General features: G+C 52.9%; 13 protein-coding genes across 13 annotated transcripts; 7 read left to right on the plus strand and 6 right to left on the minus strand.

Annotated features, from left to right (window-relative positions):
• Window positions 1-83: 83 nt before the first annotated feature.
• On the minus strand, window positions 84-1,798 carry ASPVEDRAFT_133217 (uncharacterized protein; the record flags this gene model as incomplete). Its single annotated transcript, XM_040807008.1, has 3 exons — window positions 84-168; window positions 216-1,390; window positions 1,436-1,798. 3 exons carry the CDS (start codon window positions 1,796-1,798, stop codon window positions 84-86), a joined length of 1,623 nt encoding a protein of 540 aa, XP_040667819.1.
• A 246-nt stretch (window positions 1,799-2,044) lies between these two features.
• On the plus strand, window positions 2,045-4,203 carry ASPVEDRAFT_41564 (uncharacterized protein). Its single transcript, XM_040812382.1, has 4 exons — window positions 2,045-2,223; window positions 2,271-2,579; window positions 2,632-2,676; window positions 2,725-4,203. The coding sequence occupies exons 1-4, from the start codon at window positions 2,142-2,144 to the stop codon at window positions 3,864-3,866; spliced, it is 1,578 nt and encodes a 525-aa protein (XP_040667820.1). The 5' UTR covers window positions 2,045-2,141; the 3' UTR covers window positions 3,867-4,203.
• A 351-nt stretch (window positions 4,204-4,554) lies between these two features.
• On the minus strand, window positions 4,555-6,545 carry ASPVEDRAFT_132485 (sugar porter family MFS transporter; the record flags this gene model as incomplete). The annotated part of the gene is made up of 8 exons (XM_040806920.1): window positions 4,555-4,954; window positions 5,014-5,071; window positions 5,136-5,328; window positions 5,383-5,514; window positions 5,567-5,676; window positions 5,733-6,004; window positions 6,071-6,312; window positions 6,360-6,545. The coding sequence occupies 8 exons, from the start codon at window positions 6,543-6,545 to the stop codon at window positions 4,555-4,557; spliced, it is 1,593 nt and encodes a 530-aa protein (XP_040667821.1).
• A 297-nt stretch (window positions 6,546-6,842) lies between these two features.
• ASPVEDRAFT_83580 (Zn(II)2Cys6 transcription factor domain-containing protein) lies at window positions 6,843-8,636 on the plus strand (the record flags this gene model as incomplete). Its single annotated transcript, XM_040817413.1, has 4 exons — window positions 6,843-7,397; window positions 7,456-8,170; window positions 8,218-8,321; window positions 8,373-8,636. 4 exons carry the CDS (start codon window positions 6,843-6,845, stop codon window positions 8,634-8,636), a joined length of 1,638 nt encoding a protein of 545 aa, XP_040667822.1.
• Window positions 8,637-8,790: 154 nt separating this feature from the next.
• On the plus strand, window positions 8,791-10,703 carry ASPVEDRAFT_887673 (uncharacterized protein; the record flags this gene model as incomplete). The annotated part of the gene is made up of 4 exons (XM_040818407.1): window positions 8,791-8,974; window positions 9,025-9,806; window positions 9,872-10,043; window positions 10,099-10,703. Exons 1-4 carry the CDS (start codon window positions 8,944-8,946, stop codon window positions 10,701-10,703), a joined length of 1,590 nt encoding a protein of 529 aa, XP_040667823.1. The 5' UTR covers window positions 8,791-8,943.
• Window positions 10,704-11,130: 427 nt separating this feature from the next.
• Window positions 11,131-11,931, minus strand: ASPVEDRAFT_83582 (SDR family oxidoreductase; the record flags this gene model as incomplete). The annotated part of the gene is made up of 1 exon (XM_040817414.1): window positions 11,131-11,931. The coding sequence occupies one exon, from the start codon at window positions 11,929-11,931 to the stop codon at window positions 11,131-11,133; it is 801 nt and encodes a 266-aa protein (XP_040667824.1).
• Window positions 11,932-12,297: 366 nt separating this feature from the next.
• On the plus strand, window positions 12,298-13,543 carry ASPVEDRAFT_83583 (NAD(P)-dependent alcohol dehydrogenase; the record flags this gene model as incomplete). The annotated part of the gene is made up of 4 exons (XM_040817415.1): window positions 12,298-12,303; window positions 12,351-12,473; window positions 12,530-12,537; window positions 12,589-13,543. 4 exons carry the CDS (start codon window positions 12,298-12,300, stop codon window positions 13,541-13,543), a joined length of 1,092 nt encoding a protein of 363 aa, XP_040667825.1.
• A 550-nt stretch (window positions 13,544-14,093) lies between these two features.
• On the plus strand, window positions 14,094-15,017 carry ASPVEDRAFT_52838 (uncharacterized protein; the record flags this gene model as incomplete). The annotated part of the gene is made up of 3 exons (XM_040814705.1): window positions 14,094-14,724; window positions 14,789-14,877; window positions 14,934-15,017. 3 exons carry the CDS (start codon window positions 14,094-14,096, stop codon window positions 15,015-15,017), a joined length of 804 nt encoding a protein of 267 aa, XP_040667826.1.
• A 187-nt stretch (window positions 15,018-15,204) lies between these two features.
• Window positions 15,205-17,351, minus strand: ASPVEDRAFT_62226 (Zn(II)2Cys6 transcription factor domain-containing protein). Its single transcript, XM_040815606.1, has 4 exons — window positions 17,249-17,351; window positions 16,795-17,179; window positions 15,788-16,749; window positions 15,205-15,744 (listed from the first exon to the last, which is right to left on the minus strand). The coding sequence occupies exons 1-4, from the start codon at window positions 17,328-17,330 to the stop codon at window positions 15,500-15,502; spliced, it is 1,674 nt and encodes a 557-aa protein (XP_040667827.1). The 5' UTR covers window positions 17,331-17,351; the 3' UTR covers window positions 15,205-15,499.
• A 281-nt stretch (window positions 17,352-17,632) lies between these two features.
• ASPVEDRAFT_655346 (uncharacterized protein) lies at window positions 17,633-17,988 on the plus strand. The gene has a single exon (XM_040815811.1). The coding sequence runs from the start codon at window positions 17,679-17,681 to the stop codon at window positions 17,910-17,912; it is 234 nt and encodes a 77-aa protein (XP_040667828.1). The 5' UTR covers window positions 17,633-17,678; the 3' UTR covers window positions 17,913-17,988.
• Window positions 17,989-18,168: 180 nt separating this feature from the next.
• On the plus strand, window positions 18,169-19,418 carry ASPVEDRAFT_41567 (uncharacterized protein). The gene has a single exon (XM_040812383.1). The coding sequence runs from the start codon at window positions 18,281-18,283 to the stop codon at window positions 19,049-19,051; it is 771 nt and encodes a 256-aa protein (XP_040667829.1). The 5' UTR covers window positions 18,169-18,280; the 3' UTR covers window positions 19,052-19,418.
• ASPVEDRAFT_52841 (uncharacterized protein) lies at window positions 19,399-20,799 on the minus strand (the record flags this gene model as incomplete). The annotated part of the gene is made up of 1 exon (XM_040814707.1): window positions 19,399-20,799. The coding sequence occupies one exon, from the start codon at window positions 20,797-20,799 to the stop codon at window positions 19,399-19,401; it is 1,401 nt and encodes a 466-aa protein (XP_040667830.1).
• A 1,360-nt stretch (window positions 20,800-22,159) lies between these two features.
• Window positions 22,160-24,432, minus strand: ASPVEDRAFT_192473 (uncharacterized protein). The gene is made up of 2 exons (XM_040809118.1): window positions 23,565-24,432; window positions 22,160-23,519 (listed from the first exon to the last, which is right to left on the minus strand). The coding sequence occupies exons 1-2, from the start codon at window positions 24,060-24,062 to the stop codon at window positions 22,335-22,337; spliced, it is 1,683 nt and encodes a 560-aa protein (XP_040667831.1). The 5' UTR covers window positions 24,063-24,432; the 3' UTR covers window positions 22,160-22,334.
• Window positions 24,433-25,777: the final 1,345 nt, after the last annotated feature.

Genomic DNA, 25,777 nt, shown 5'->3' on the forward strand with positions numbered 1-25,777 from the left:
ACCGAGCTTCCAAATATTCCTGGCATGTCATTAAACGGATAAACAGGAAGGTAATGTGTGAATAGACATTTACTCAAAGATGACTATTGCTCAAATCTGAACTGGACTTCGGGGACCTCAGAGCTACCCGGCGGCATAACAAATGTAATATTCCAGAATTCAAAGTTACTGCCATAATTAGTGAACTGTGGATAGAAAATCAAGTCAATACTCACTGAATAGGCTCGCAGGCACCCCCCAATAAGCCGCAGAACGATATCCGGGGAGTCGGGTCGACAGTGCCACCAACAACCTCGATCTTGACGCCATCCACATCGTCGAAGCCAGTGATATCTCGGCCTTTCCCCAGCGGGTTGGCCGCGAGCGCAAACGTAAATGTACTCGAAGAGTTTCCAAGCGGGTAGCTGAGGTTAAGAGCGTACGGAGCTACATCAGCTTTCAATGCAGTCTCGGTGGGATACAAGCTCAAGTATCCGACGGACTCGTCAGATCGTGTCCATTGAACAACGGCCGGACTGAACGAGCTTGAGTCCTCAGAAAATCCCCCGATGACACTCTGATTGAAAGACTGTGTGCCGATGGAGATATTCGATGACACCCACGTGGTGATATTGCGCGGTTCAAGGTCCGCTGGAGGCGCGTAAGCATGTCCTGTATACATATGATCTCCAGCAAATGAGCTGAGCTTCGAAAGTATCTTGTCTGGAATGAGCGTTTTGTGGAAATCGGACAATACAGCGATTACTGGCGCAACCTCAAAGTCATCAGCATGGGTCATAGTCCAGATCGGAGATGTATTCGTCCACACGTTCTCCTTTCCGATGAGCGTCCACATCCAGATTGACAAGATTGACACATAATGGTTCATATCGTAGCCGTACGTGCGATCCCACGGACCAGCGACGTTCCGCATGCTCGGGTTCCAGAGCTGAGACTCGTATTCCCATATCTGCCGAATAACGCGGGCTGCATTCCGTCCGATGGTCGAGTTCGTAGATCCCAGATATTTCGCCGCGATTGTGAGCGCGGATATGGATACTCCGGCATAAGTTGGGCCGTTGAACTCAGAGAGGGTGTGGTTACGGTCAAACAGATCCAGGAAGTCGACTGCATCTGCCTCTCCAGCAGCAGTCATGTTGGCATCGTTCAATTTCCTCCCGGTCCATGAGCCGACCACAGTTCTCATTAACCAGGCATTGGAATACCCTGGATAGAGGTTGTCACCATCGACTCCTCCGACACGGTAGCTGTCACCTATTGTATTATTATGCAGGCTTTCGAGTATCAAGTCCTGCAGGTCTACAGGCAAGAGCCTCCGGAACTCCTCATAAATAATTATCAAGGCAGTACCAATAAAGCCCCGCCAGTTGGGATCCCAGGAACCGTATATCTGCTTCCTTAGCGGTGATCATAGCAGCAGGAGTTGGTAACCTACCTCTGCAGGGTACGCCGGACTGCCCACTGTTGGTTCCTCAGGATACTTGGTATAGTCGCCGTACCACTGGGCTGATTTATTCTTTTCCTGATCGCCAATGACATTCTTGAGTATCTTTACAGCCTCATCGGCGTCGTTGTCGAGGTTGCGCTGCAGCAATCCCACCGAGTACCAGATGGACGACCGGGTCTCGTGCGGACCAGCAGCGAGTGGAAAGTAAAAGTAACGCAAGTACGAGGCCGACGGATCGTAGATGGCGTCCTGCAGCGTCATTGACTCGTCGAAGAGGGTCTGTGCATGGTGGCTTAATTGCACTGAGTGCACGAGACTGGCACACAATAGCTGCAACCAAATGGACTTCATCTTGACAGCTGCAACAAATACAGATGAGGTTTCCTAGTCCTGAAGTACTAAGTACCCCTATTACTATTAACCTCGGCCAACCCCGCCGGAGTTTGGCCAAATCGTGGAGAGACAGGTAACTAACTAAACTATCTAGTCTAGATTCTCCAACTAAACCGGCAAAGTCCGGCGTAGTCCGGACTGCTTATCTTCTTGCATATTTGGAGAAGCAAAGAATGCAGGAAATGACCACGCGACGGCTGGTAACCGTGGTTCATATCACGTCCATATCACGTCCATATCACCGCCCGCCATCCCAACTGTTACACGAGCAGCCCCTTTTCCATTCAGTCGACGCGTGAAAATGGCCGACTTCAGCTCAACACACCCCAAAGCCAGCGATGCGACCGGCATGGATGCCGACGAGCTGCGTTTGGCGCAGATGGGTACGTGGACTGAACGCAATGTAGCCTGTAATTAATGAGCAAGTCAGGCCATACTCAAGAGCTGAAGCGCCACTTTAGCATCCTGTCGCTGATCGGGCTGGCGTCTACCACGACCATCTCCTGGACCGGCCTGGGACTCAGCATTGTTACTGAAATCAACGCCGGCGGCCCAAGTGCGATTATCTACGGCTTCATCCTCGTCACGATGATGCAGTCCTTCCTCGGGGCCTCGCTGGCCGAGTTCGTCTCCAGCTATCCAACCGAGGGGGGCATGTACCACTGGATCGCTGCCATTGCGCCCAAGAAGCTGAGTGCCTTTCTGAGCTTCATCACCGGCTGGATGACCGTAGCTGGCTGTATTTATTCGAGGATAATATTATTAACGGCCCCCGAGCTAACGTGTTGCAGGGATATTTACCACCGCGTCGACCAACCTGATCTTCGCCCAGATCGGTATGTGGAATGCTGCAACTGCACATTCTTGACCACTGACGATGACAGTGCAAGCACTCTATTCTCTATACCATCCGTCAGATCCAATCAAAACGTGGGAGACGTTTATCATCTACCAGGTCCTGAACATTCTGACGGCTTCTATGGTCCTGTTCGGGAACAGGGCTATCCCAGCGCTCAACAGGTTCTCGCTGTTCTACCTCCAGATCGGCTGGTTCGTCGTCCTCGTTACGGTCGTCGCGTGTGCACCGATATATCAGAGCAAGGATTTCGTATTCAGGACATTTATCAACAACACTGGCTGGGACAGTAATGTCATCTGCTTCATCACCGGCCTCGTCAACCCCCTGTATGCATTGGGAGGACTGGATGGAGTCACGCATATCACAGAAGAGATGCCCAACGTGAGTGTCTACCCGTCCTGCAGGTCTATAAATTTCTATAAATCTAATGAACAGCCCTCTCGCAACGCCCCGCTGGCAATCTGCATCACCCTGACGATAGCCTTCACCACCGGCCTCAGCTACCTGATCGCCCTGATGTTCAGCGTGCAAGACTTCGCCGCCCTGTCCGACACAAACACTGGCCTCCCTCTCACCGAGCTCTTCCGGCAGGTCACCCAGTCCGTCGGGGGCGCATTCGGACTCACCTTCATTCTCTTCATCGCTCTGGGCCCCTGCGTCGTCTCCTCCCAACTCTCCACCTCGCGCGTCCTCTGGGCCTTTGCCCGCGACAGAGCCATGCCCTTCTCCGACACCTGGGCACACGTCAGCAAGCGCTTCGGCATCCCCTTCAACGCCCAACTCCTCGTCGCAGCCGTCATTGCCGCCCTGGGCTGTCTCTACCTCGGCAGCAGCACCGCATTCAACAGCATGCTCGGCGCCGCCGTGACAATCAACAACGTCGCCTACCTAATCCCGATATTAACAAACATGCTGACGGGCCGGGCAAACATGCACAGGGGCGTCTTCCATATGGGGAAATGGGGATGGCTGGTGAATGGTGTTGCTGTGGGCTGGCTGGTGTTTGCAATTGTCTTTTTCAGTTTCCCGTATAACATGCCCGTGACGGTGCAGAATATGAACTATACCTGTGTGGTTGTCGGTGGGATTCCGGTTTTGATTCTCGTTTGGTGGGTGTTGGGGCAGAGACAGTATAAGGATAAGATTGCTAGGGCGAAGGAGGAGTAGTATATCATAAAGTTAAGCATTTCCAAGGACATACACCTGAACAGGTAACTAGCAACAGCCAACGGAATTGTGATCGCTGATCTGTCCACGGTGATAATGGGATTCTCCATCTAACATCTGATCCTCCCGGTCGATCATCCTGGTATAGTGGCAAGGATGGCCCTAAATCTCGCTGCATCGACCTTATCATGAATCTATGATATATTGATCAGATATGACCTCACCGCCCCCCAAATGGCTGAGGCTGCTGGTTAGAACAAGCGTATAATCAGGCGGCTGAGGTTAAATATATACTAATTTAGCAGTGTAAAAGCACCTTCTAATAAAAGAGGATTGCCATGTGAACTCACACCTGTTATAGTCCAAGCCCTCTATTTCTAAATGAACTTGATATATGGTAAGATTCACCTAGTCCTTTCAGGCTGATATGCTAGTTGACACTCAGCATAGCTTTCATTGCGATATTGTTTTCCGTCTTAGTATTCAGCTCCCTGTCTGGCAAGAAAAAATTTTAACTGAGTGACTCGGGATAACCGATATACTGGACCAATCCTGTCATCCTTCTCCAATTGCAAGATATATATATATACTCTTGGTATCCCTACGAGAAGGGATGCAGTATCTTATATATTGTACCATTTAAATACCAACCAACCCGCCCCTAGCCATAGAACAACGATAGACACATTTAGTTATCAACGTGCCCCTCGCTATCCACCGGGAGCCCTCGCTTATACTGACTTCGAAACCCAGGACGAAGTCGGCCCGTCGTATCGACAACAAAGAGCTTATCGTTCTCGCCCATGAAGATGTCATCAATGTCTTCGAGTGAGCGCCCACTAGTCTCGGGGTAGAAGAGAAAGATCGTAGCCGCGAATACCAGGTTCAATACGAAGAAAATCATATATGTCTTCCACCGGATGTTGGAGATCGCAACTGGCGTTATCTGGACGATCATGTAGTTGAATATCCAGTTGCTCGCCGTCGACAATGCCGCGCAGTGGGATCGGTGTCGCAGGGGCATTATCTCGGGTGAATAAAGCCAGGGGATGGGGACCCAGCCAACACCGAAGGCAGCTTCGAAGACACTTTGAATGGTCAGAAAGGTCGAAACAAGAGGAGACGAGAAGGGAAGGGGATAGCATACAAGAACCACGTCATGGACGCTTTGGCTTTGACTGTTGTAATGTCTTTTTGTAGAACCCCTGCCTATTCTGTGTCAGCTTTTATATATGTATATTATATGCAGTGTCCATTTCTCGCGTTTACATACTAGGAGAAAGCTGATGCTGCAGATCACCGAGCCCCATATCAAAGGCTGGCGTCTGGTCATCTGGTCGAGGCAGAAGACTGGAATGAGAGAAAACACCCAGTACGTCAGGGCAAGGCCAGCAGAGATATATAGCGACGGCTTCTCCTCGAATCCAACATCCGTCGTCAGAATGTGTGGGAAATAATACACCTAAGGAGAGTCACTAAACGTAGCTATAAGTCCTGCTTAGTAGGTTCGTCTTACTAACACATTGATGCCTGAAAGTTGCTGCATGGATTGTAGGCCACAGGCAAGCAGATATCTCCGGCCAATCTTCAAGGGACCGCTGGTGAAGACCTCGCGAAACTTGGAGGAGCCACCACTTTCCTCAAAGGCCTGAATCTTTATCAACGGCCAGAACTGCGCTATCAAGAGTGAATATACCCACAAGAGATCGGTCAATATCTGCCTTCAGCTTCCGAGCTTCGCCAAGTCCATCGCATAATGTTTTACTGGATAGTTGAGTGAGAATATCGAGAGCTTCCTCGTGGCGACCTCCTGCAGATATATCGTTATGGGGTATATTCACTCAGGTCCAGAAGCAGGATACTCACGTTTCGCGAGCCACCGCGGCGACTCGGGGAGGAAGAATACAAGAAATACCTGGAGCACGATAAAGAGCGCCTGAAATGCAATCGGCAGCCGCCACTGCACGGGGTTATAGGGACTGAGATAGGACATGCCTATGTTGAAGAAGTAAGCAACAACGACACCGCCGGCTATTAAATTACCCTCGACGGAGACCAGGCGGCCGCGAGACTTTGCAGGACTCAGCTCCGATACCCAGAGGGGCGTGATTGCTGTATTAAATCCATTGCCCCAGCCACTGCTGTCCGTCAGCTTCGACTCACCCGGAGACTCAAAAACATCAATCGAGACAAGGGGAGCATACCACACAACGCGGCCAACGATCATCTGCGGTGTGCCAAATGACGCTGCCTGCAGCGCTGCGCCTGCCAGCATCAGCGCCGCGCCAACGTACATGCACCTCTTGCGGCCCAGTATCTCTCCGACGAAGAAGACGTTGATTGCACCGGCAAAGCAGCCAATTTCGTATATCGCGTTGATTGTGCCGAGGACGCTCGAGCTCGGTCTGTCGAAGGTATCGAGGAAGTCCTGAGCGGTGTTTATACCCTAAAACGCATTAGGAGGCGGACAGCTGGAGATACCGGGCTACTCACGCTGAGGACGCCCTGATCGTAGCCGAAAAGTAGGAATCCGATGGCGCCTGCGAGTGTGATGGCTCTGACCAAGGGCTGTCCACGCAGGCCACCTAGGTACCTGCGGGACTTGAAGTCTGTAGGGAGGGCCTCGACATGCCGGCTCTCCTGGCTCGCTTCGTCTTTGGAAGGGGGGACTGCCTCCATCGCTGGATGATGGAAGGTTGCAAATAAGTATGTAATACGATACGGAAGCATGAGGCATAAGCGATGGCATCCCATTTATACCGGTTTAAGGCGCGATTCTGGAGACATGCTGGGGTATGTTGCAGTGTGGAGTATAGAGTCGGCCGATACCGGAAGGGGAGATTTCTCGCCGACATCCCCAGACTCCCCGCAATCAACGACTCTCCCCACCCCCCGGACGACAGATGCCAGACCTGATTATATCTCGGAGTGCCATCCATAACCTCCGCGATACAGTGCATAACATCCGCAGATACAATGCCCCGGAACCCGTACAACAGATCCTGCAACCCGTGCCGCGAGCGCCACCTGAAGTGTGACCGGGTGGCGCCCTCGTGCACCAACTGCACCAAGTCCCGGTACCTGATGCAATGCAGCTATGAGCCTGTGCGATTCAAGTTCCGAACGTGTATCCCCGCACAGGTCGAGGAAAGCGAACCCTCCGGCTGGCCGTCAGACCAGCATTCGTCTCCCCGCCAGGAGCCAGCAACCCCGAAATCAAATGCGCACGAGGACACCCAGAGAGACCCTCCGTCCGAGCCTGCCAGCAGCCCTAGCCCTCATGCCAGCGGCGAGACCATCTTTGAGCCGAGCCAGGTCCAGGGGGCCTTTGATTCTTCCACACCACTGACGAGCCCTCAGGTGCCGGACCCCTCCGCCAGCACTGCAGTGGCGTTTCCGGACACGTTTGGACAAGATCCACTCCCACCAGTCTGTTTCCCCAGCACGCTGATTGGAACTGCCCCGAGCGTGATAGCCGATCAAACCGAGGCCAGCATATACAGCTTCTACCTCCAAACCGCCGGGCCATGGGTAAGACTGCCCAGACCAGAAAGGCAAGATATCGGCGCTGATATACCCATCTGGGCAGCTGGACATTGTATCCCCAAACCGCTTCTTCGGTCTCCACGTCCCCCAGCTGGCCGCTACGGAGACCGCACTCCTCTCTGCATGCCTTGCCTATGCGTCTCAGGTGCTGTACCTTCACGGCCGCATCGCAGCTCCCGTCAAGGAAACCCTGCACGATCGGACCCTTAGACTGCTAACCCCACTGCTTACCACCTGCCAGCAAAGTCACCCGCTAGGCTCCATCCTCGCAACGACCGTCCTGCTCCGCATGACCGAGCAGTTCCTTGAACTTGGTGAAGACCGCCAGCACCATCTATATGGCAGCTCCACGCTTTTTGAATCAGAGTTCGATGAGTGGTCAATATTCGACCAGAACCTGTCAAGTACAGCCTTCTGGGCATATCTACGCGGTAGCATCCGTGTCTCGTTTATGCTGGAGCGCCCGTCGCCATTCGAGCTGGGCCGCCTGCAGATTCTGAACATGGAATATGCGGCCAAGGATGTCAACCTGACGGACGAGGCGTATACTAACATCATGACGTATCTCATTGCGGAGCTATGCACGGCCGTCTGGGGCACACCGAGCTCCCCTGCAGATTCCGCTGCGAGGGTTAAGCGGCTGGAGCAGGCCATCTCGGACTGGAGACAGCATCTTCCGCCGTCCTTTCAGCCCTGGTATGTCAAGTTTGACGAGAGCGATACCTTTCCGGACGTGCGCTATCTAGCGTCGTGGCACTGTAAGTCCGCCAGTAAACCTATTCGTTTCGTCGCTGACGCTACCCAGACGTCGCATGGCAATTTTTCTACGCGGCGCAAATCATGCTTGCGGTCTACTCTCCTACGATTGGCTCGGAATCCAACGTATTCAATTTAACAAGGCTATTGGAGGTAGTTTGCTCCTCCTACTATTGCTCCTACTGAAGCTAAACCCAACCGCAGCAGAAAATCGCCACGCCAACACGCTGGCTCTGCGGCGTGACTCTCTCGGCCAGCGACTGCGGAGTCAAGATCAACGGTAGCCACCTCGTCGCCTGGAGCGCGCAGTTTGTCACAGGGAAAGCGGAGCAAGGCCTTATCCTGCGCATGCTACTTGCACTCTGGGAGGAAACTGGCTGGCCGAACCAGACAAGCTGTGCTCGCCTGAGGGGCATTTGGGACGGGTCGCGGCCGCGGTGGGTAAACGTCGCAGAGAGTCCTGCCTAACTGGACAATCTTAGAATAAGACTGTATTTAATGTCGTTGGTTGACTTCTCTATATCTCCAGCGACCCACCTCCAATATCTGCAACCCCGAATTATTTCCTTTCTTGGTATGTCTTTCCGACTCGACCGAACTTGCTGGTCGCTGTTCGCCTTCCACGATGTTTGTAGCAGATGCTGGGGCGAGAATCTAGAGTCATGCGCAGTATTCAGTATTGCAGCAGTTATAAAGGGGTTGGTTGTCTGTAACTATCCCACAATCTTTGCCTCTGTTCAACGTCTGATTCCTGTATCAACTATAATCGTGAATCATGGCTCTATTGACCGTCGGGCTACTATCTGGTAAACGCCCAAATGGCCTCCATTTACCACCTCCCTAACCTGTTCTCCAGACCACATACCGCACATAGGGCTTGCAGCCCTCCTTCTCGCTCTCCTTACCCCGGCATTCATATACCTCCGCGACAGAAAGGACCTCCGAAGGTATCCGGCAGCCGGCCCCCTCGGCATCGCCGCCTTCACGCCTCTATGGGTAATGTACTACAGCTGGTACGGGGTGCGGTGGACGGCCATCGAAAAGGCACACGCACGCCTCGGCCCCGTGGTGCGGATCTCCCCCAACCACCTCTCCTTCACAGACCCAGACGCCTACAAAGACATCTACGGCCACCGGTCTAGTATCATCAAGGATGAATTCTATAGCCACATGGCCGGCGACACGCCCAACATGGCTGACTCGACAGACCGCGCGGACCACGCACGGAAGAGAAAGTACTTTGCGTCCATCTTCTCGGCGAAGAACGTGGGGATGCTTGAGCCGCGGGTTGCCGAGTGCGTGCGGAAACTGCTGCGCTGTTTGGAGCTGAAGACGCGCGGGCAGAAGGTAGCTGAGACTGATCGATTCCCTGTGCGTGCGGATGGGAGCTTCGATGTGCGCCCCTGGTTCAACATGTTTACGTACGATGCCATCAGCTCGATGATGTGGTCAGATAGCTTTGGGTTTCTGGATCAGGGCGACGACGTTTGCATTGCCGAGTCGGCGACAGGGGAGAAGAAGAAAGTGCGTGCGATGGAGTCCTTCCAGACTGGTGTTTGGTTTACAGTGTTTGGCGCCCACCTGCCGCTCTTTGCGTACAAAGCGTTGCGGTTTGTGACGAAGAACTCGAACCTCGCCGTTGCGTCTGCGGATTTTGGGAATGTATGTTGTGTTGTCGTTCCTATGCCACCGATATTGTGAAGCTGATGGGGGATTTTCCGCAGATGGCCCGGCACAGAGTGAACCGACGCCTCAAGGCATCGCCTGCAGAGCCGGATATCTTCTCTCAGTTCCCCACAGAGAACGATGTGAAGGGTCGGCCTCCGCTGCCGATGTGGGAGATTGTTGCTGAAAGCAATGTGATGCTGAACGCCGGTCCGTAACATTCTGTCATTGTCGAAACGTTGTCATACTGACAGGCTAGCAACAGGGAACGACACCACCCAGACAACCCTAACTAACAACATCCTCCTCCTGGGAACCCATCCGCATATCCAAACCAAGCTGCGAGATACCTTAGTGTCCAGTATCCCCAAATCGTCCAGACCTGTAGCCCCCTACTCAACCCTCGCCCAGATCCCCTATCTCCGCGCTGTCCTCGACGAAACCTTCCGCCTCATGGTCCCCCAGCGCTTTGGCCTCCCTCGCCGCACCGTGGAGCAATCGGTAGTATCCGGCCATCACATCGCCGCAGACGTTACCGTCTCCTCGCCTCTAAGCGAGCTGCACCTGAACCCGGACCTATTCTCACGCCCACGGGAGTATATCCCCGAGCGGTGGATTGCGGGGAACGAGGACTTTTCTGATGAGGAGCGGCGCAACCTCAAGGACTATGTGATGCCATTCACAACAGGGACAAGGGCCTGTATTGGCCGCAACTTGGCGTATATGGAAGTGAGTGTTGCGATAGCGGCTTTGGTGATGGCGTTTGAGTGGAGGCTGCCAGATGGGGGGGTTAAGGAGAACTTTGGCCAGTTTGAACGGATTACCTCGAATCCGACCAAGTTGAATGTGATTGCTAAGCCGGTTATGTAGCGGCGTTATTGTCTTTATGAAGTTATAGACATTTCGTACTCGCTGAAGCCCGAAGGCAGGCAACAATACCAGATGGAATAAATACAGTTTACTGTGCCAGCAAAACATCTTCATACATCCAAGCAACTCTCATTGCCCCAGCACAGTTGTTTCCTTGGCCAATGCCTCTGGCACCACACGCCCCACGACTGCGGCTTCAGGACGAAGTCATGGAAGCCAAGTGCATTGTCCGTAGGTTCACCTGGTCCGTACGCTACTGGGATGTAGATAGCAACTTTGGCGCCGGGTAATCCCTATTGTCTCGTAGATGTAGTCAACTACGTCAGCCACGATGGTGATCTGATAAATGTGCACGCTTATGTAGCTCTACGGTTTCTAAAGCTCTTAGATAGAATTTCCTATTCCCGACTAGATACAAGTTCCAAGGCTAGCGAACACAATACCCTCCATCTACAACAATATCAGCACCCGTAGTGTAACTGCTGGCATCGCTAATCAAATACACATAAGCTGCCTTCAACTCCTTTGCGACGCCCGGCCTTCCCACTGGAATCATCGAATTCCACAACTGCTTGGTGTCCTCAGAGATAAAGTCCGATAGCCCGGTATCAATATACCCAGGCGAAATAGCGTTGACTCTAGCAAAATCCCTCCACTCGTTCGCGAGCGACTTTGCAAAATGGATACACCCAGCCTTTGCAACATTATACGAAGTCTGTTCTTGCGGAAAGTTCGCAATATGCCCGGACATCGACGCAGTCAGGACAAAGGAGCCCCTACCGCACTGTCTGAAGTGCTCTCCGACAAACTTGGCACAGCGAGCGGCGCTATGTAGATTAACGTCGACAATATCCCTCCAGTCGTCAAGTGTACCATCCAGTACGCCCGAGTTTGCCGTCTGCCCTGCGTTCGCGATAAAGGCGTCGATTTGGCCAAAGTCACGAAGCACCGATTGGATTAAGTTCTGGACAGAAGTGTCGCTGGTAACATCGCACCGGTAAGCCCGGGCGTCGACGTTGAATTCCTGTCCGAGTTGTTCCGCGTTCTGTTTGGCTTCTTTCTCGCGTGTGTTGTATGTGATCGCGACGGTGGCACCCAGCTCTGCGCAGCCTCGTGCTGCTTCGAACCCAATACCGCGGGGGCCAGAGGAACCGGTTATCACGACCACCTTTCCTGCTAGTGAAAAGAGATCGGCGAGGCGATCTTCCGCGGGGACGGGGGGCGGCATTTTGAAAGACTATTGCAGATTGAAAGACGAAAACAGTGCAACGGACAGGGAATAGAATGGATGCGTGACGAGTGGCTATCCGGAATTTTGTGGGCTTTTAAATCTATATAGAACATATATTCATCTTGTTTGCTGGAAAACGCCCAAAATGGGAATATACGCGACCTTCCGAAAATGGTAATTATTCGGCGAGACCTACTGTGACAGAACGCAATTTCCTGCGCAGCGAGCTCGAGGAATACCAAGGCCATTTCAAACTCGCCAATTCGTCAGGAAGTGTATAAATGGCGAGGCAGTTGTCATGAATAAAGAAAAGGTCCTAATATATTCCACACGGTTGAATTCTCTTGCCCTACATCCTATACCATGGAGGTATGTCTACCGTAGGCCATCCGGTTTCCATCTACTAACTATAGCAGAATCCCTCCTTTGTCCTTCAATCTATCAAGAGCGTGGTGATCGAGGATCGCCCCAAACCCGAGCTCAAAGATCCATACGATGTGGTGGTCCAGGTCGCCCAGACAGGGATTTGTGGAAGCGATGTAAGTGTCCAGCACAGTTTCGAAAAGTCTTTTCGACTAACAGTTCCCCTGCCTAGGTCCATTAGTATGATCCGACTACCCAATGGCTAATCCTGCGATATCTGACTATTTCCAGCTGGCAGCGCGGTCGCATCGGCGACTATAAACTGACTGGCCCAATGGTTCTCGGACACGAGTCATCTGGAGTCGTCGTCGAGACAGGGGCCCAAGTGTCTCACCTGAAGGTCGGTGACCGGGTCGCAATGGAGCCTGGTGTCCCCTGCCGGCGATGCGAATATTGCCGCAAGGGCTCATATCATCTCTGCAGCGATATGAGATTTGCTGCGACTCCGCCCTGGGACGGGACACTTGCAAAGTACTATATTAACGCCGCAGACTTCTGTTACAAAGTACCGGACTCGTTGTCTCTTGAAGAAGCAGCAATGGTGGAACCGGTCTCGGTTGCTTGTGCTATTGCAAAGACCGCGGACCTGCGCGCTCACCAGACCGTTCTGGTGCTGGGATGCGGACCTATCGGTGTCCTGTGCCAGGCTGTTGCTAAAGCATACAACGCCAAAACTGTTATCGGGATCGATATAGTCCAGGCTAGGCTTGATATTGCCCAGTCTTATGGAGCTGACTACACCTTCATTCCTCCCCGGGCAGAGCCAGGTCAAGATCCACTAGAACACGCAGAAAAGGTTGCACAAGAACTTAAGCAACAGTTTCAGCTTGGCGACGGTCCAGACGTTGTCCTAGAGTGCTCTGGTTCAGAGGCATGTATCCAGTTAGGAGTTCTTGTTGCTAAGCCGGGAGCGACGTTCGTGCAGGCTGGTATGGGTAAGGAAGGGGTCGTGGTTCCAATTACTGCTATTTGCACTCGGGGCTTGACAGTCAAGGGGTCTATTCGGTACCTTCCAGGCTGCTATCCGGGGGCGATTGACTTGATATCCAAAGGCCAGATTGATGTTAAGCCATTGATTACCAATCGTTATGCATTTGAGGAAGCTGAGGAAGCATTCGAGCTGGTTAAACAAGGGAGGCAGGATGTTTTCAAGGTCATGATTTCTGGTGTTGAGAAATTGTTGTAAGCTTGAAAGACAGGGTTATGGTGAATATTAAAACTTGTATCTATCTTTACGACAGCTTAGTACTGTATGAATACACTTGTTCATATTCAAGTTCATTGCTCCTTACGTAGCAACCAAATTTCTGTGTTGGGGATTAGCTTGTGTACCCGATGTAACTATACATATCTGCGCAAGCCAATCATGTTTTTTATTTACATGGATGGCATTGTCGTGCAGATACTGTCTGGCTCCTGCGGGTCTTGGCCTCGCACAAACTCCGCGCCGAATCTCGCCATTTTCTTCCCATAATAGGAAGTCGGAAATATATCCATGATGCCGTATTGTGGATCGATGTGTCTGCCACAATGGTATGGGAAAGTTCTGGCCTTCTAGGATCAGCCTTCTTCGTTGTGTTTAATTTTACTGTTGTAGGGGTTGTTCTTTTTTCCCGACGATTAGAAGCACCCGTTTAAATATTTAGACTTGCCATCGGCCCAGCATCAGCTTGGAAATCATTGAACATATTCATTTTCACATCCTTCTCCAATAGCCCTCCTCACAGATTTGGACTATGCCTCTCTATCAACCCCTCGACCCAAACGCCCACGTGCTCAGCCAATTCTCCCTGAAGGGCAAGATTGCAGCCGTCACTGGCGGTGCTCGCGGAATCGGACTAGAAGTTGTACAGGGGCTCGCAGAGGCCGGAGCCGATGTGGCTCTACTCTATACATCAAGCAGCGATGCCCACGAAGCTGCTGCCCAGGTAGCGGAAAAGACCGGACAGCGGGTGAAGGCATACCAATCAAATGTTGCATCGCGCAGTGAGATTGCGGAAACCATTAATCATGTCGCCAGAGAGTTTGGTGGTGGCCGCATTGACATCGTGGTCGCGAACGCTGGCACTTGCACGAACTGCCCTAATTTAGAGTATGATGAGGAATCGTGGGCGAGAGACAACCGCGTTAACTATGACGGGGTGATGTGGACGGCGCAGGCCGCGGGGAAAATCTTTAAGAAACAGGGCAGGGGTAATCTGATTATCACTGCTTCGGTCAGCTCAGTTCTTGTCAATATTCCGCAGACACAGGCTGCCTATAATGCCTCCAAGGCCGCAGTCGTGCATTTGGCGAAGAGTCTGGCTGTTGAATGGACGGGGTTTGCGCGGGTGAATTGTATCTCACCTGGGTTCATCATGACAAAAAGTGAGTCCAGTGCCTGCATTGGCACAGATATTAGTTTTACTGACTGCGATTACCCTTCTCATAGTGCTCACCCAGCAACCCAAGGAGCTTTTTGAAAAGTGGTTGGCCATGATTCCGGCAGGACGAATTTGCGACCCTGCCGAATTGAAGGGGGTAGGTTTAAATTTTGCTATTTCAGCTTTTCCCTAGCTAATATACTGTTTTTCTAGGTATATGTCTTTCTTGCCAGTGAGTCCTGCTGCTACATGACCGGTGCAAACATCATTGTGGACGGCGGCTACACCTTACCTTAGACTTCATTCAATCCGATACCTGGCCAAGTGGAGAATTATTTTTGTACCGGTATAGTCTATACAGTAAATTTTTATTCTCTAGTTTAACATAATATAAAAACCGTACCTGTTGTGATGGTTAGCTGGGCGCCGGAAACAGCCCTTATTGCACTGTTGGGGCAGACAGTACAAGGATAAGATTGCTAGGGCGAAGGAGAAGTAGTATATTATAAAGTAGTGAAGTATTTATTCTGTTTCCAGACGACATAGCCTAAACAGGTAGCTCGCAACAGCCAACGGAATTGTGATCGCCGATCTGTCCACGGTGATTATATATTCCTCCAATAACAGAACCAGCTGTCTGGGAGAACGGGGGAAGTCCGAGACGTGAGACTGTTTGCCGGACTTTGCCGGGCTTCTCACTGGATCAGGCACTGATCACTGGCTTACTGGTAGATAGAGAGGTGGAGCGCGGAGATTATGTTGTTACGGTCCCTGATAACTTATTGAGGCATCCAGTCCGAATACATCTGCTGCAGACTGGATTGGTCGAACAGCTGCCACGACTGGTCCATCGGTGCCATCATAGCGAGATTCCCATAGACATTCTGCGGCAGACTTGCAGACTCGCGGACCTGTATCGTAGTCAGACTCGATTCCAGCCGGGCGACGAGAACGTCCCGCAGACTGGGCTTTGGGCCTGTCATTCGCTTGAGCATTTGAAGATGCACTCGTATACTTGGGAGATCTGTATTCATTAGTCGTGGCACTCGCTATACGTGATAACATACCATCTGGCTCGCCACTCCCTCCCTCAATACCCTGGATGATAATAAGCGCCGCCCAGGTGATAATAACCTGGTCCCAATTCGACCAGATCGAACCATCATGAGAATGTAGTTTAAGCGTCGCACGGGCCGAAAGAAGCAGCTCGTACTGTTCCTTCAGTGTGATGCTGTTCGACCACATATTGCATCCTCTCACTGGGTGGTATATGGACAAAACGACCAGCCGGTGAAGGACATACTGTCGAAAGACAAGCTTGAGATCTTGTTCCGATCCCTCTGCGCTCTGCGTGAACTCGACGAGCCATTCATCCAGCTGGCGAGCCCAATCCCTCATCACCGCCGTGTCGACTGGGGTGAAACCGCTTGTCAAGCTCACCGCTGAGACATCAGTCGTAAAGGAGGACCATATTGTCGGCAGTCCCCTTCCTGCGAAATGAGTTAAGCCGGTATGCATCATCCGAGTCAGTCTGTGTAGTTGATCTCGATGGGGAGTGCGCAGACCAGGCAGGGGCGCCTCAATAGGAATAACAGGACAGGAAAGATGGAGCGAGGCATGCTCGAGGTCAATAATCTGAATACCGCTGAACAGCTTGCGCCATTTTCGAGATGGCTCGTCGATATGTGCCGGAGAGTGTTCCAGGATAAGGCGGTATGCTATAGAGATCCAGATCCCAGTCTCGCGGACCGTCGCTTCATTGAGGAGTCCAGCCAGAATTATCCCCAAGACGGTTTGAAACGCCCATTCCTCTGTGTCGTCAGGTGTCCTGCCCATCTCGCTATTGGGGATGCATATCTGGGCAATGGCGTTGCACAGGACCGTGAAGTAGTGCGGTGCCAGTTCTGCAACATCTGCCGGCCCTCGAACGCTGGAGCAATATAGTATCGAGGCCAGGAGTATTGGATGAGGCGCAGAAAAGGTCTGTTTGTGCGGCATGAAATGCAATCCAGGCATTCTGTCGTGGAACCTGCGCCGTATTAGTTAGAGGCATGTTATGGTTGCGTACACTTACGACAGCCAGAGCTCTTTTACTATATCTCCACGCCAGATCGAGGGAACAGACTGAGGAACACTTCTCTGCAGCACTGCCACTGCCTCCCAGAGAGATCCTAAACCCTCAGACTCTGGTGATAACTCCCTGGTGCCATCAGCCTCAGCAGAATCCGCACCCTGCAGCTCAGACTTCGCCCCGGAGAGACCAATTCTCTCCTCAATAACCTCGAGTCTATGCAAAACATCCGCCTTGAACTCGTCGTCCTGCAGAGCCATCACGCTCTCCGGCAGAGTCGCTGCGTTGGCTCGCGGCAGGAAGATACAGGGCACCCCTGAGCGGCGACAGCGGCGACAGATATTGTTACCTTCGACGACGCATTTCATCTTCTGGCGTCTGCAATTGACTGTATACTAGTTACATCTTGAACCTGCGACCGATGTGCACGGGCCACGAAGGAGAAGGAGGGACTGACTGCACGCCTTGCGGGGCTTATCTTCGGCAGCATTTTGGCCGCTTCTTGGCCTAGGACCTGTTTGGTCGATAGACAGGGACATCTTGAAAGGCCGGCAAAGTCAGGGGAAGTCGGGGTGGAGGTTGGAGAATGCAGCTTGGCCGGCGTTGTGCGTGCCGGGCATGTCCGGTTGTTCACCGACAGTCCACCCTTAGACGGTCTAATCAGTACCACTGGATGTTTAAATACTACCATGTACCTTGTATATTTAATGCGATACCTGGAATGGTCAAGAGCAGGAAGCTTTCTACAAATGCATCCGACTCTTATTGTCGGGGCCTTACATTCAGCTTTACATGCGAACGTCAATTACCGGTGCCTCTTATCAGATGGGGCTGTAGAAGAATAAAATCTCACAGATCTGTTATGTATACATCGCACAGCAGAATAAATGAAGCTTAGCCTCTTGATCCTGCTACATACCAGACAGGACGTTCTGCAACAGGTGATTTATAAAGCGAATCGGGATGCTCGTTCCTTGACTGATCACACAAGCTATCGTTCATTGAGCAGATCAAGCCATTATCAAGCCATTATAAGATATTTCTTCAATGTGTTTACACTCCTGTATACTCGATCAGGAAGTTCCGGCTTCAGGCCAGGGACCGCAAAGCAACCGACTTAGGAAATCCCGGGCCACGTTTTTAACCCAATTGTGGGGTTAACATGGCAGTGAGCGCTGTAAAGTGCATGAATTAAAGCTTGTCTCTCCCATATACAATAGAGGAGCGCAGGTTTCCCTTTCTCAGGCCGGACTACCCAAACAGGAAACCCGGCATTCAATCCAGAAATACAAATCCTGTCTGATAATACCATTCTTCTCTATTCAACATAAATAGTTAACAGTTAGTTAATCTTTGATCATGTATAGTTGACGTCATTCCTTAGAAAGCATGACATCACAGCACACAACGCACATAACAGCAGCCACGTCCTAACTGGAACCAGACTCTTCACTCTACAATCATAGAATACATGACAGTACTAAAGACCATGACGCGAATATTCATCACCGGCTCCAGCGATGGCATCGGCCAAGCCGCCGCAAAGCTCCTCGCCGACCAGGGCCACTCAGTGGTCCTGCACGCCCGCAACGCAGACCGCGCAGCCTCAGCACACAAGGCCGTCCCCAAAGCCGAAGCCGTGCTAGTCGGTGACCTCAGCTCGATAGCCGAGACAAAGAAGCTCGCAGACGAAGCCAACAAACTAGCACCCGAGCCCTTCGACACGGTCATCCACAACGCCGGGATCGGATACGGCGGGACCTCGAGCACGGAGATCACGGCTGATAAAATCTCTGCCGTGTTTGCGGTCAACACACTCGCGCCGTATATCCTGACCTGCAAGATGAAGCGGCCGACCGAGAGACTCCTGTATATGAGCTCGGACAGCCACTATGGCGGAGACGAGAGCCTGCGCAACGCAACGCAATCACACTCGTACGGGAACAGCAAACTGCATGACGTGATGCTGGCGAATGCATTCGCGCGGCGCTGGGGCGATGACATCCAGATTGTCAGTATGCATCCGGGCTGGGTGCGGACGAAGATGGGCGGCAGTATGGCGCCTGGGGGGATGGACAAGCCGGCAAAGGCATTGGCGGAATGGGCAGCGGGACAGGGGAGTCTGGCGAAGCTCAAGAGTGGGACGTTCTTCACGACGAGGGGCGAGGAGTCAGCGCATCCGGGGGCAGCGAATGTGAAGAAGCAGGAGGAGTTGCTGGGGATTTGCAAGGAGGTATCAGGGGTAGACATTCCAGAGTAATACGCGATACGACATTGCACTGCAGAGATAGGATAATAGACACTGCATCGTCACACGCTAGGATAACTATTAATCAATAGTTTAATTCTGAAAGAAGCGGTGGTCTGTCCACCGGAAGTTTGGTTGCCGTTCTGATCGACGCGAGTCTATTGATGTTAGTGCGCCACATCCAGGAACAGACAGAACCAAAAAATAGGGTGGACAGAACCGAATGAACCGAGGGCGTATCCGTGATTATCGGATCGGATCGATTTAAAGTTGGAACTGGAGGGGTAGGGAAGACCCGCCGAGGCAGAGACACATCGTGGGAGAATGGATATCAACTGGCATTAAATAGTCATTAGTCGTTATGGCCACCAGCTGTGCACCTTGCCCACCCCCAGCCCATCCTTGAGAGCCACCTCCGTCCGCCACATGTACTGCTCGATGCTCTTCGCGCTGTGATATCCCTCGTTGAACATGGCCCGGATCCGGAGCTTCCCCTGGTACGTCCACACGGCCATGACGATCTCCTCACCCGAGCACTCGGTCGAGATCGAAAAGTCGTCCACCGCGAAGCCATCATATGCGGACTCTAGCCGGTCGTCAATCCGGCCACAGTTGCCAAATATCGGCGCGCTGTGGAAGGTCGGGCACGACGAAGATGCACCGGGTATCGTCTCCGCAAAGACAGGCTCAACCAGCGCCGGCAGGTCCGGGTCCTTGACGAGCTCCTGATATTCGTTCTTCAAAATCTCCGCTGTCTTCCAAAAACTCGTCACCTGGACCGAGACCGGCCACATCGCGTGCTGCGGGGAGAGGGCGTCTCGCTGCCGTGCCGGCTCGTCCGTGAAGCGCCGGCGCATATCCACAAGAATGATCGTATTATAATTCCTAGTAAGCTGAAACGGGCCGTACTCCTTCGCTGCAAAGGCGACTCCGGCATGGATTACATGCGTCACCGACATTTTGTGTTTCTTCGCCTTTGCAATGATCTCCTTCGTCTCGGCTGGTGTGTACTCCAGGTCGTGCCACGAAGAGAGTCCTGACTGAGGGCTCTCCTGGTCCGGCACGACGCCCACGGTAGGGTAACTGCGCAGCCACCGACGGCGGATATTCCAAAGACGAGCGCGCTGTGATATTGATGCTGATGGTAAAGAGGCGGCTTCTTTAAGGCTGCACGCCAGCTCGACTGGCTGATCGTCTTGCGTGTCGATATCCCCTAGCAGCGCCCTGCTCATCTCCGCAAGAAAGTCATTCATCAGCATAACCGCGCCCAGCGCATCCATCAGATGCTGCGGCGTCCGCAGGGCGAACGTCATCGAGTCTGGTAAAAAGTGCATCGCCGGCATATCTGTCGCGGGCAGACTGTCCAGCAGCTCCGGCGTGATCTCCTCCTCATCCGGCAGCACGACAAAGGTCTTGTTCAGCCACTTCTTCGTATGCTCCAAGTCTAGTGTAACGTATATTCGTTTCGAACCGTGTACGAAGGACGCAAGGGCGGGGTTTTTCTGCTGCAGCGTAGCCCACGCAGCGCGGGCATGCTCGGGTTGGATATCGGCTTGGGGGTCGACGCGCAGTCGCGCCGTGACAGTGAGGTCGAGATGTCGTCGTCCGTTTCGTGCATTCTGGAATCCACTGTAGTAGTAAAAGTCCTCTGCGGCGTCGGTATTTCTCTCGAAGATTGTTGCTGCTGCGTCTTTTGAGCGCCATCGCACTGCGTCTTTGGACTGTAAGAGCACGCGGGCTGAACGCAGCGAAGTTGCCATTTCAATAGCAGTAACAGCACAGTAACAGTAACAGCAACAGATGGTTGCAAAGTAGAAACAGGGGTAAATGGTTAAATACTGTGCGGACTGCGATCGGAAAAGCAAAACCAGACACGGCCTGGTTCGCAGCACGGCGATCAGCGGGGCGATGGGCGATGTATTCCAAATCTCTACTGACAGTTCGAGCCATTAAGATCAGTTCCACGGGTCGGCCTGCACGAGTCATACCCTAGTCTATAATCTCTAGAGGCCGCCTGCGATTCAGCTCTGTGGTTTCTGCCTGACTTTGTGGTGTAGGGCGTGATGGATTGTTCTTTCGACACTCTAGCCACTGTGTATTCGACGATCAATTGATTCATTTATTCGGTGGTATCAGGTATGATTCCATAGTCTTGTCTATCCAGTATCAATCTGCACTCAGCTACACTGGGTACATGCGGGCCTAATCATCGACTGAACCCTGGTTCGGTTGCCTCCCAGGTACCTAGTTCCATGATACCTGACACGATCGACCCTCGTCTTCCTTCCAATCCGCCTCTATCGACAGATCCATGCTGCGACCGGGCAGATGGCGCTCTCGCCTCTGGCGTACTGTCTCCATTTCAGGATGCTGGCGCCGTTGCCGCGTGTGATCGGGCAATGCTGCCGGTAGAATTAGACATCAAGTAGATCAATAGACTAAATTCAAATTCAAATATCGGCGAAATCGGATGCTCAATGCTTAATGCGCCACTTCTCATACAGGTGGAGATCTCTGTGCTTGTCTTGCCCTTTTGCCTTTTGTGACAGCTTGGGGCTGGTCTGGTCTACCACTGGTACTCTGTCGTGCCTGTCTCGCAGTCTAACTCTTCTTCTCAGCTTAACATGGCCGGGAATGCTGCCTCTGAAGAAGCACCTGCAGTTGTTCGAATCACTGTCACGCCCATTCTACGTCTTCACCGAGCCACCACGCTCTTAGCCCTGTCCACAGCTTCCTATACGCTCGTCTCCCGAACTACATCGTCGACCAGACGTACCGTGCTGCACTGACAGGTGGTATCTGCTCTTCGGCTGATGTATCCCACTGGATATGAATGAGGGGTATTCTGGTTTCTGGCCATACCGTTAGTGCCGATTCCTTCGCTTACAAGGCCGAGGCGATTCGGCAGAGTCCGTACATTGGTTGCACATGTTCTCATCAACCTCAGGAGATTAATAGTCTCGAGATCGTCGCGCCTAACTGTATCAGGAAGGCCACATCGATTTGAGTTTCTGAATCCACTATTGCGACACTAACTATTGCGTACCTGCAGCTGAGACCAACTTCCCAAGACGGCGTCCTGCAGCTGCGTTACTGTTAAAGGCAATCTTAGTAAATCCCAGGAAGTGACTGTAATAGTAGTAGAACGAGTGAATGCATTGTCCGGAGACTGGGGTATATAATACTATTACTACGGCGAAATATATACAAGAAGTGAAGTCCTGATCAGATCAGAGCCCGAGAGTCATCGATGGCGTTTCACATGCCACACGCAGAGAAGTGCGTCTGGTCCAGTTTATACAGCCTGATCCTGCAACGTCTCCAGCGAGTCCGTCGACGACCGGCGGTTCTTGACGAACTTGGGCCACGTGTTGGTGAGCACCAGGTACTTGATGCTGTGCTCTGCGTCGTCGAAGACAGACGCGCCAAAGCCCCGCGGCATGTCGCCGACGTACTCTGCGCGGTTCTTGATGGCTGCCAGCGAGCTCTCGCTGAACTCGGAGTAGGCGGGCGACGGGATGGCCTGGTCGAAGGGGGTGGCACGGTCGACGCTGGCGTCCTCGGATCCGTAGAGGATCAGCGCGGGGCTCTCGAAGACGTTGTCGAGCTTCTTGAGGTCCTGCGAGGAGATGTTGACGGGGAACTCGGCGTGGTGGACACTGACGAACTCGGCGTAGATGTAGAGCGCGCGGTTGAAGGCCTCGCGGATAGCCTCCTTGGTGGCCTCGTCGGGTTCGCCGGCGGCAGCATCGGTCATGGCCTTGGGCAGGCTGGCCTTCCACTCGGCGACAGAGGTCAGGAAGGCGACGTTCTCGCCGGAGAAGTCGTTCAGGGCCGAGAAGCGCTGCAGGGGCGTGGGGTTGCGCTCGAGCACGTATTCCAGGGCGCTCATGTTGAGGATGCTCTCACGGGCGCTGTTGTCGCTGAGCACGGAGTCGCTGTTGGACTTCCAGCCGGACATCATTGAGTCGACCATGGTGGCAGTGGATCCCAGCGACTTGGTCTCGGAGTTGGCGCCCTTGGTGCGGATTTCCCACTGCTTGATGGCCTCGAGGGTTTCCTTGCGGAGGGACTGCTGGCGGAAGACCTCCCAGCAGGGGAGCAGGACGGTGAAGATCTCGGTGACCATGATTGACAGGCAGATCCACTGGGGAGGGACCCAGACCTTGTTGACCGGTTCGAACGCAGGGACGTAGAGGGCGATGAGCCACATGGGGGTCGCATGGAGACCGGCAATGGCGCAGGCAATCGTCTGCACGCGCCAGCCCTGGGTGTCGTGGATGTGGCGCGAGTTCCAGAGAATGATGGGAGCGACAATCCACGACCAGAAGAACTGCCAGAAGACACCAGGCCACCATTCCCAGCCACGGCCTTGTTCAGTCAAGACCTTCATGGGAGGGCCGTTGACCTCAGTGCCGGGGATACCGAAGGAGGGGTGGTACTTGCGCGAAATCGCCCACATGATGACGGTGAGGAGGATCTAATCAGTTAGATAGTGTCAAGCCAATGGTTTAAGATGGCTTACCTGTCCAACCATGGCAATGGCCACGAAGATGACGAGCTTCAGAGTATAGTCCAGACGGCGGAAGCGGTTGATCAGGCCAGGCCCCTGGTGGGGGCGCTTGGCGTCAGGCGTGGAATCAATAAGAAAACTGTACTTGGCGTACTTCTTCTGCATCTTCGCAACATGCAGGAAGTAACTGTTGGAGGCGTGGAACAGGGCCAGACCACAGGGTAGATAGGTGCCCATGACCCAGAACTGCACGTCGCCGGGCATGATGGGCCCGATCATGACGGCAATCTGGCAGGCAATCCAGTACAAATGGAGAAGGCCGATAGCAGACAGCGAAAGCGAGAGAGAGCGGACACGCAGGATGGGGTTGTTGCGGCGCTTGATCAGGTAGAACATGCCAGCGCCGATGACTGCAGACCAGACGACGGCCCAGACATCCCACCAGATGGCCACGGGCGTGTAGATAGCCTCGGGCTTGCTGTCTTCGTTAATGCCGAGCTCAGACCCCATTGCGATTTATTATTATTATTAGTATATTGGTGTTTATAAAGGACTGTGGGTAGTTGGAAGGCGGCTTGTCAACTTGCGGCCGCGGTGGCGGACAAGAGGGAACTCTGGGCAAAAGAGAAAGAGAGAACGAGTCCAGAGAACAGAAGCAGAAGCAGGCGACGCGATGGAGGAGACGCGGACTTATGAGGGCCTTCAACTCCAATCTTCTCCGTAGCGCCAGCAGGGAACCACCGCCGGCTCGCTGGCCCTCTTAAGCGGCCCAAATCGCACTCGATCTGCGCGACTAAGGCCACTATCGAAGGCTGCCAGAGCAGCCAATTCGCATCTGAATCGCCAATTGTCGCGTCTGGCAGAGACCCAGTCGAGGATCGTGCTGCACGATGAGGAAACACCCGTGAATGACATGGCTCTTGATGCCGGCGACGCTGAGTCCAGGGCGTGATTCGTGCGAGATCGATTCATCGATCCATAATCCATTTGTTCCACTTGCCGTGGCCCACACGTGTTCCTGATCCATCTCGTGGGCGATATCTGGATATCTCGATCTGCAGCGCTAAGACGTCCCAGCACCAAACTATTGACCTACAACATCTTTCATTCGGTGCTGGAACCCACTCTGCAAATTCTGACGCAAGACAAACACCCAATCGACCCGGCTTGTTTTGTTTGGGGCCACACGAGCTTCCCTTTGGTCCTGCGTCCCCCACGTTGGGCCGTCTGGAAGGCGCTGTGACTGGAGGCTGGCTGGCTGGTTGCATCTGGAAGCCGTGCGATCTCCAGGGGTAATTCCACATGAATCCAGTAGCTACCTGCTTACGATCGAGACAGCCGGCGTTGCAGGTGAATGAGTACACTCTCCTGGCAAACAGTAAACAAAAACAGAGATAACAGTAAAACAGTAAAACAGTCAGTAAAACAATCAGTAAGCAGTAAAACAGTTTGACAGTGAGCAGTCCATAAACCGTTACACATTAAACAGCTAACCTATTCTCTGAGTGCAGAAGAGTGACAAATCTACCCTGACTCGGCCCACCGGTCCAATCGTCACGACAACAAGGTTCGATAGCGCAACTCCGCTGCAGCTTTTGACTCTGGCTTATGATTAGATGACGAAACTGTCGTGCCGCTGCTGCAACCGTCCCGTTCCTGTCAGTGTCAAGTCATTCTGCGCCGAGTCAGGACGTCAGGGATGAACCAGAGCAGAACCAAAACTGGACCAGAACTGGAAACTGAAGAATCGATCGAAACACGAGCCCATCGTGATCAGTCAGATTGCGAACTATCCATCGCCGGCACTTGCATATCAATATTTGTTTTTTTCCGATCGACCGCGAACCAGCCAGCCGGAGACTCCGACCGGTCTGCTGTCCCTAGTGCCCTAATAGTTCACGATAGCAGTGATTAGCGCCACACACGTTCCAAGTCAACCTCGGCGATGCTATACGATGTCGATGGGCGTGATGGCCTGGATGCAGATGGGGCGCGATAAACTATTCCTTCGAATCTGCAGCCCGGCTCTCACACCCACCGTTGGAAGCCCGAGTACCTGGATCACATCCGGATGGAGTCTTCCCCATAAATTCGGCATTCCACTTGGTGTATCGACTCCATAAACATCGACAGATGGTCCTTAGTGTTCCCCTGTTCAGCAGTGCAGCTCAATTCCGAATTGCATCGGCTTGTAGGGCATCTGCACGGACGATCCCCCCCGGCCC

The sequence above is a fragment of the Aspergillus versicolor genome (assembly GCF_001890125.1).
Source record: "Aspergillus versicolor CBS 583.65 unplaced genomic scaffold ASPVEscaffold_5, whole genome shotgun sequence".
In the NCBI taxonomy this organism is placed as follows: domain Eukaryota; kingdom Fungi; phylum Ascomycota; class Eurotiomycetes; order Eurotiales; family Aspergillaceae; genus Aspergillus; species Aspergillus versicolor.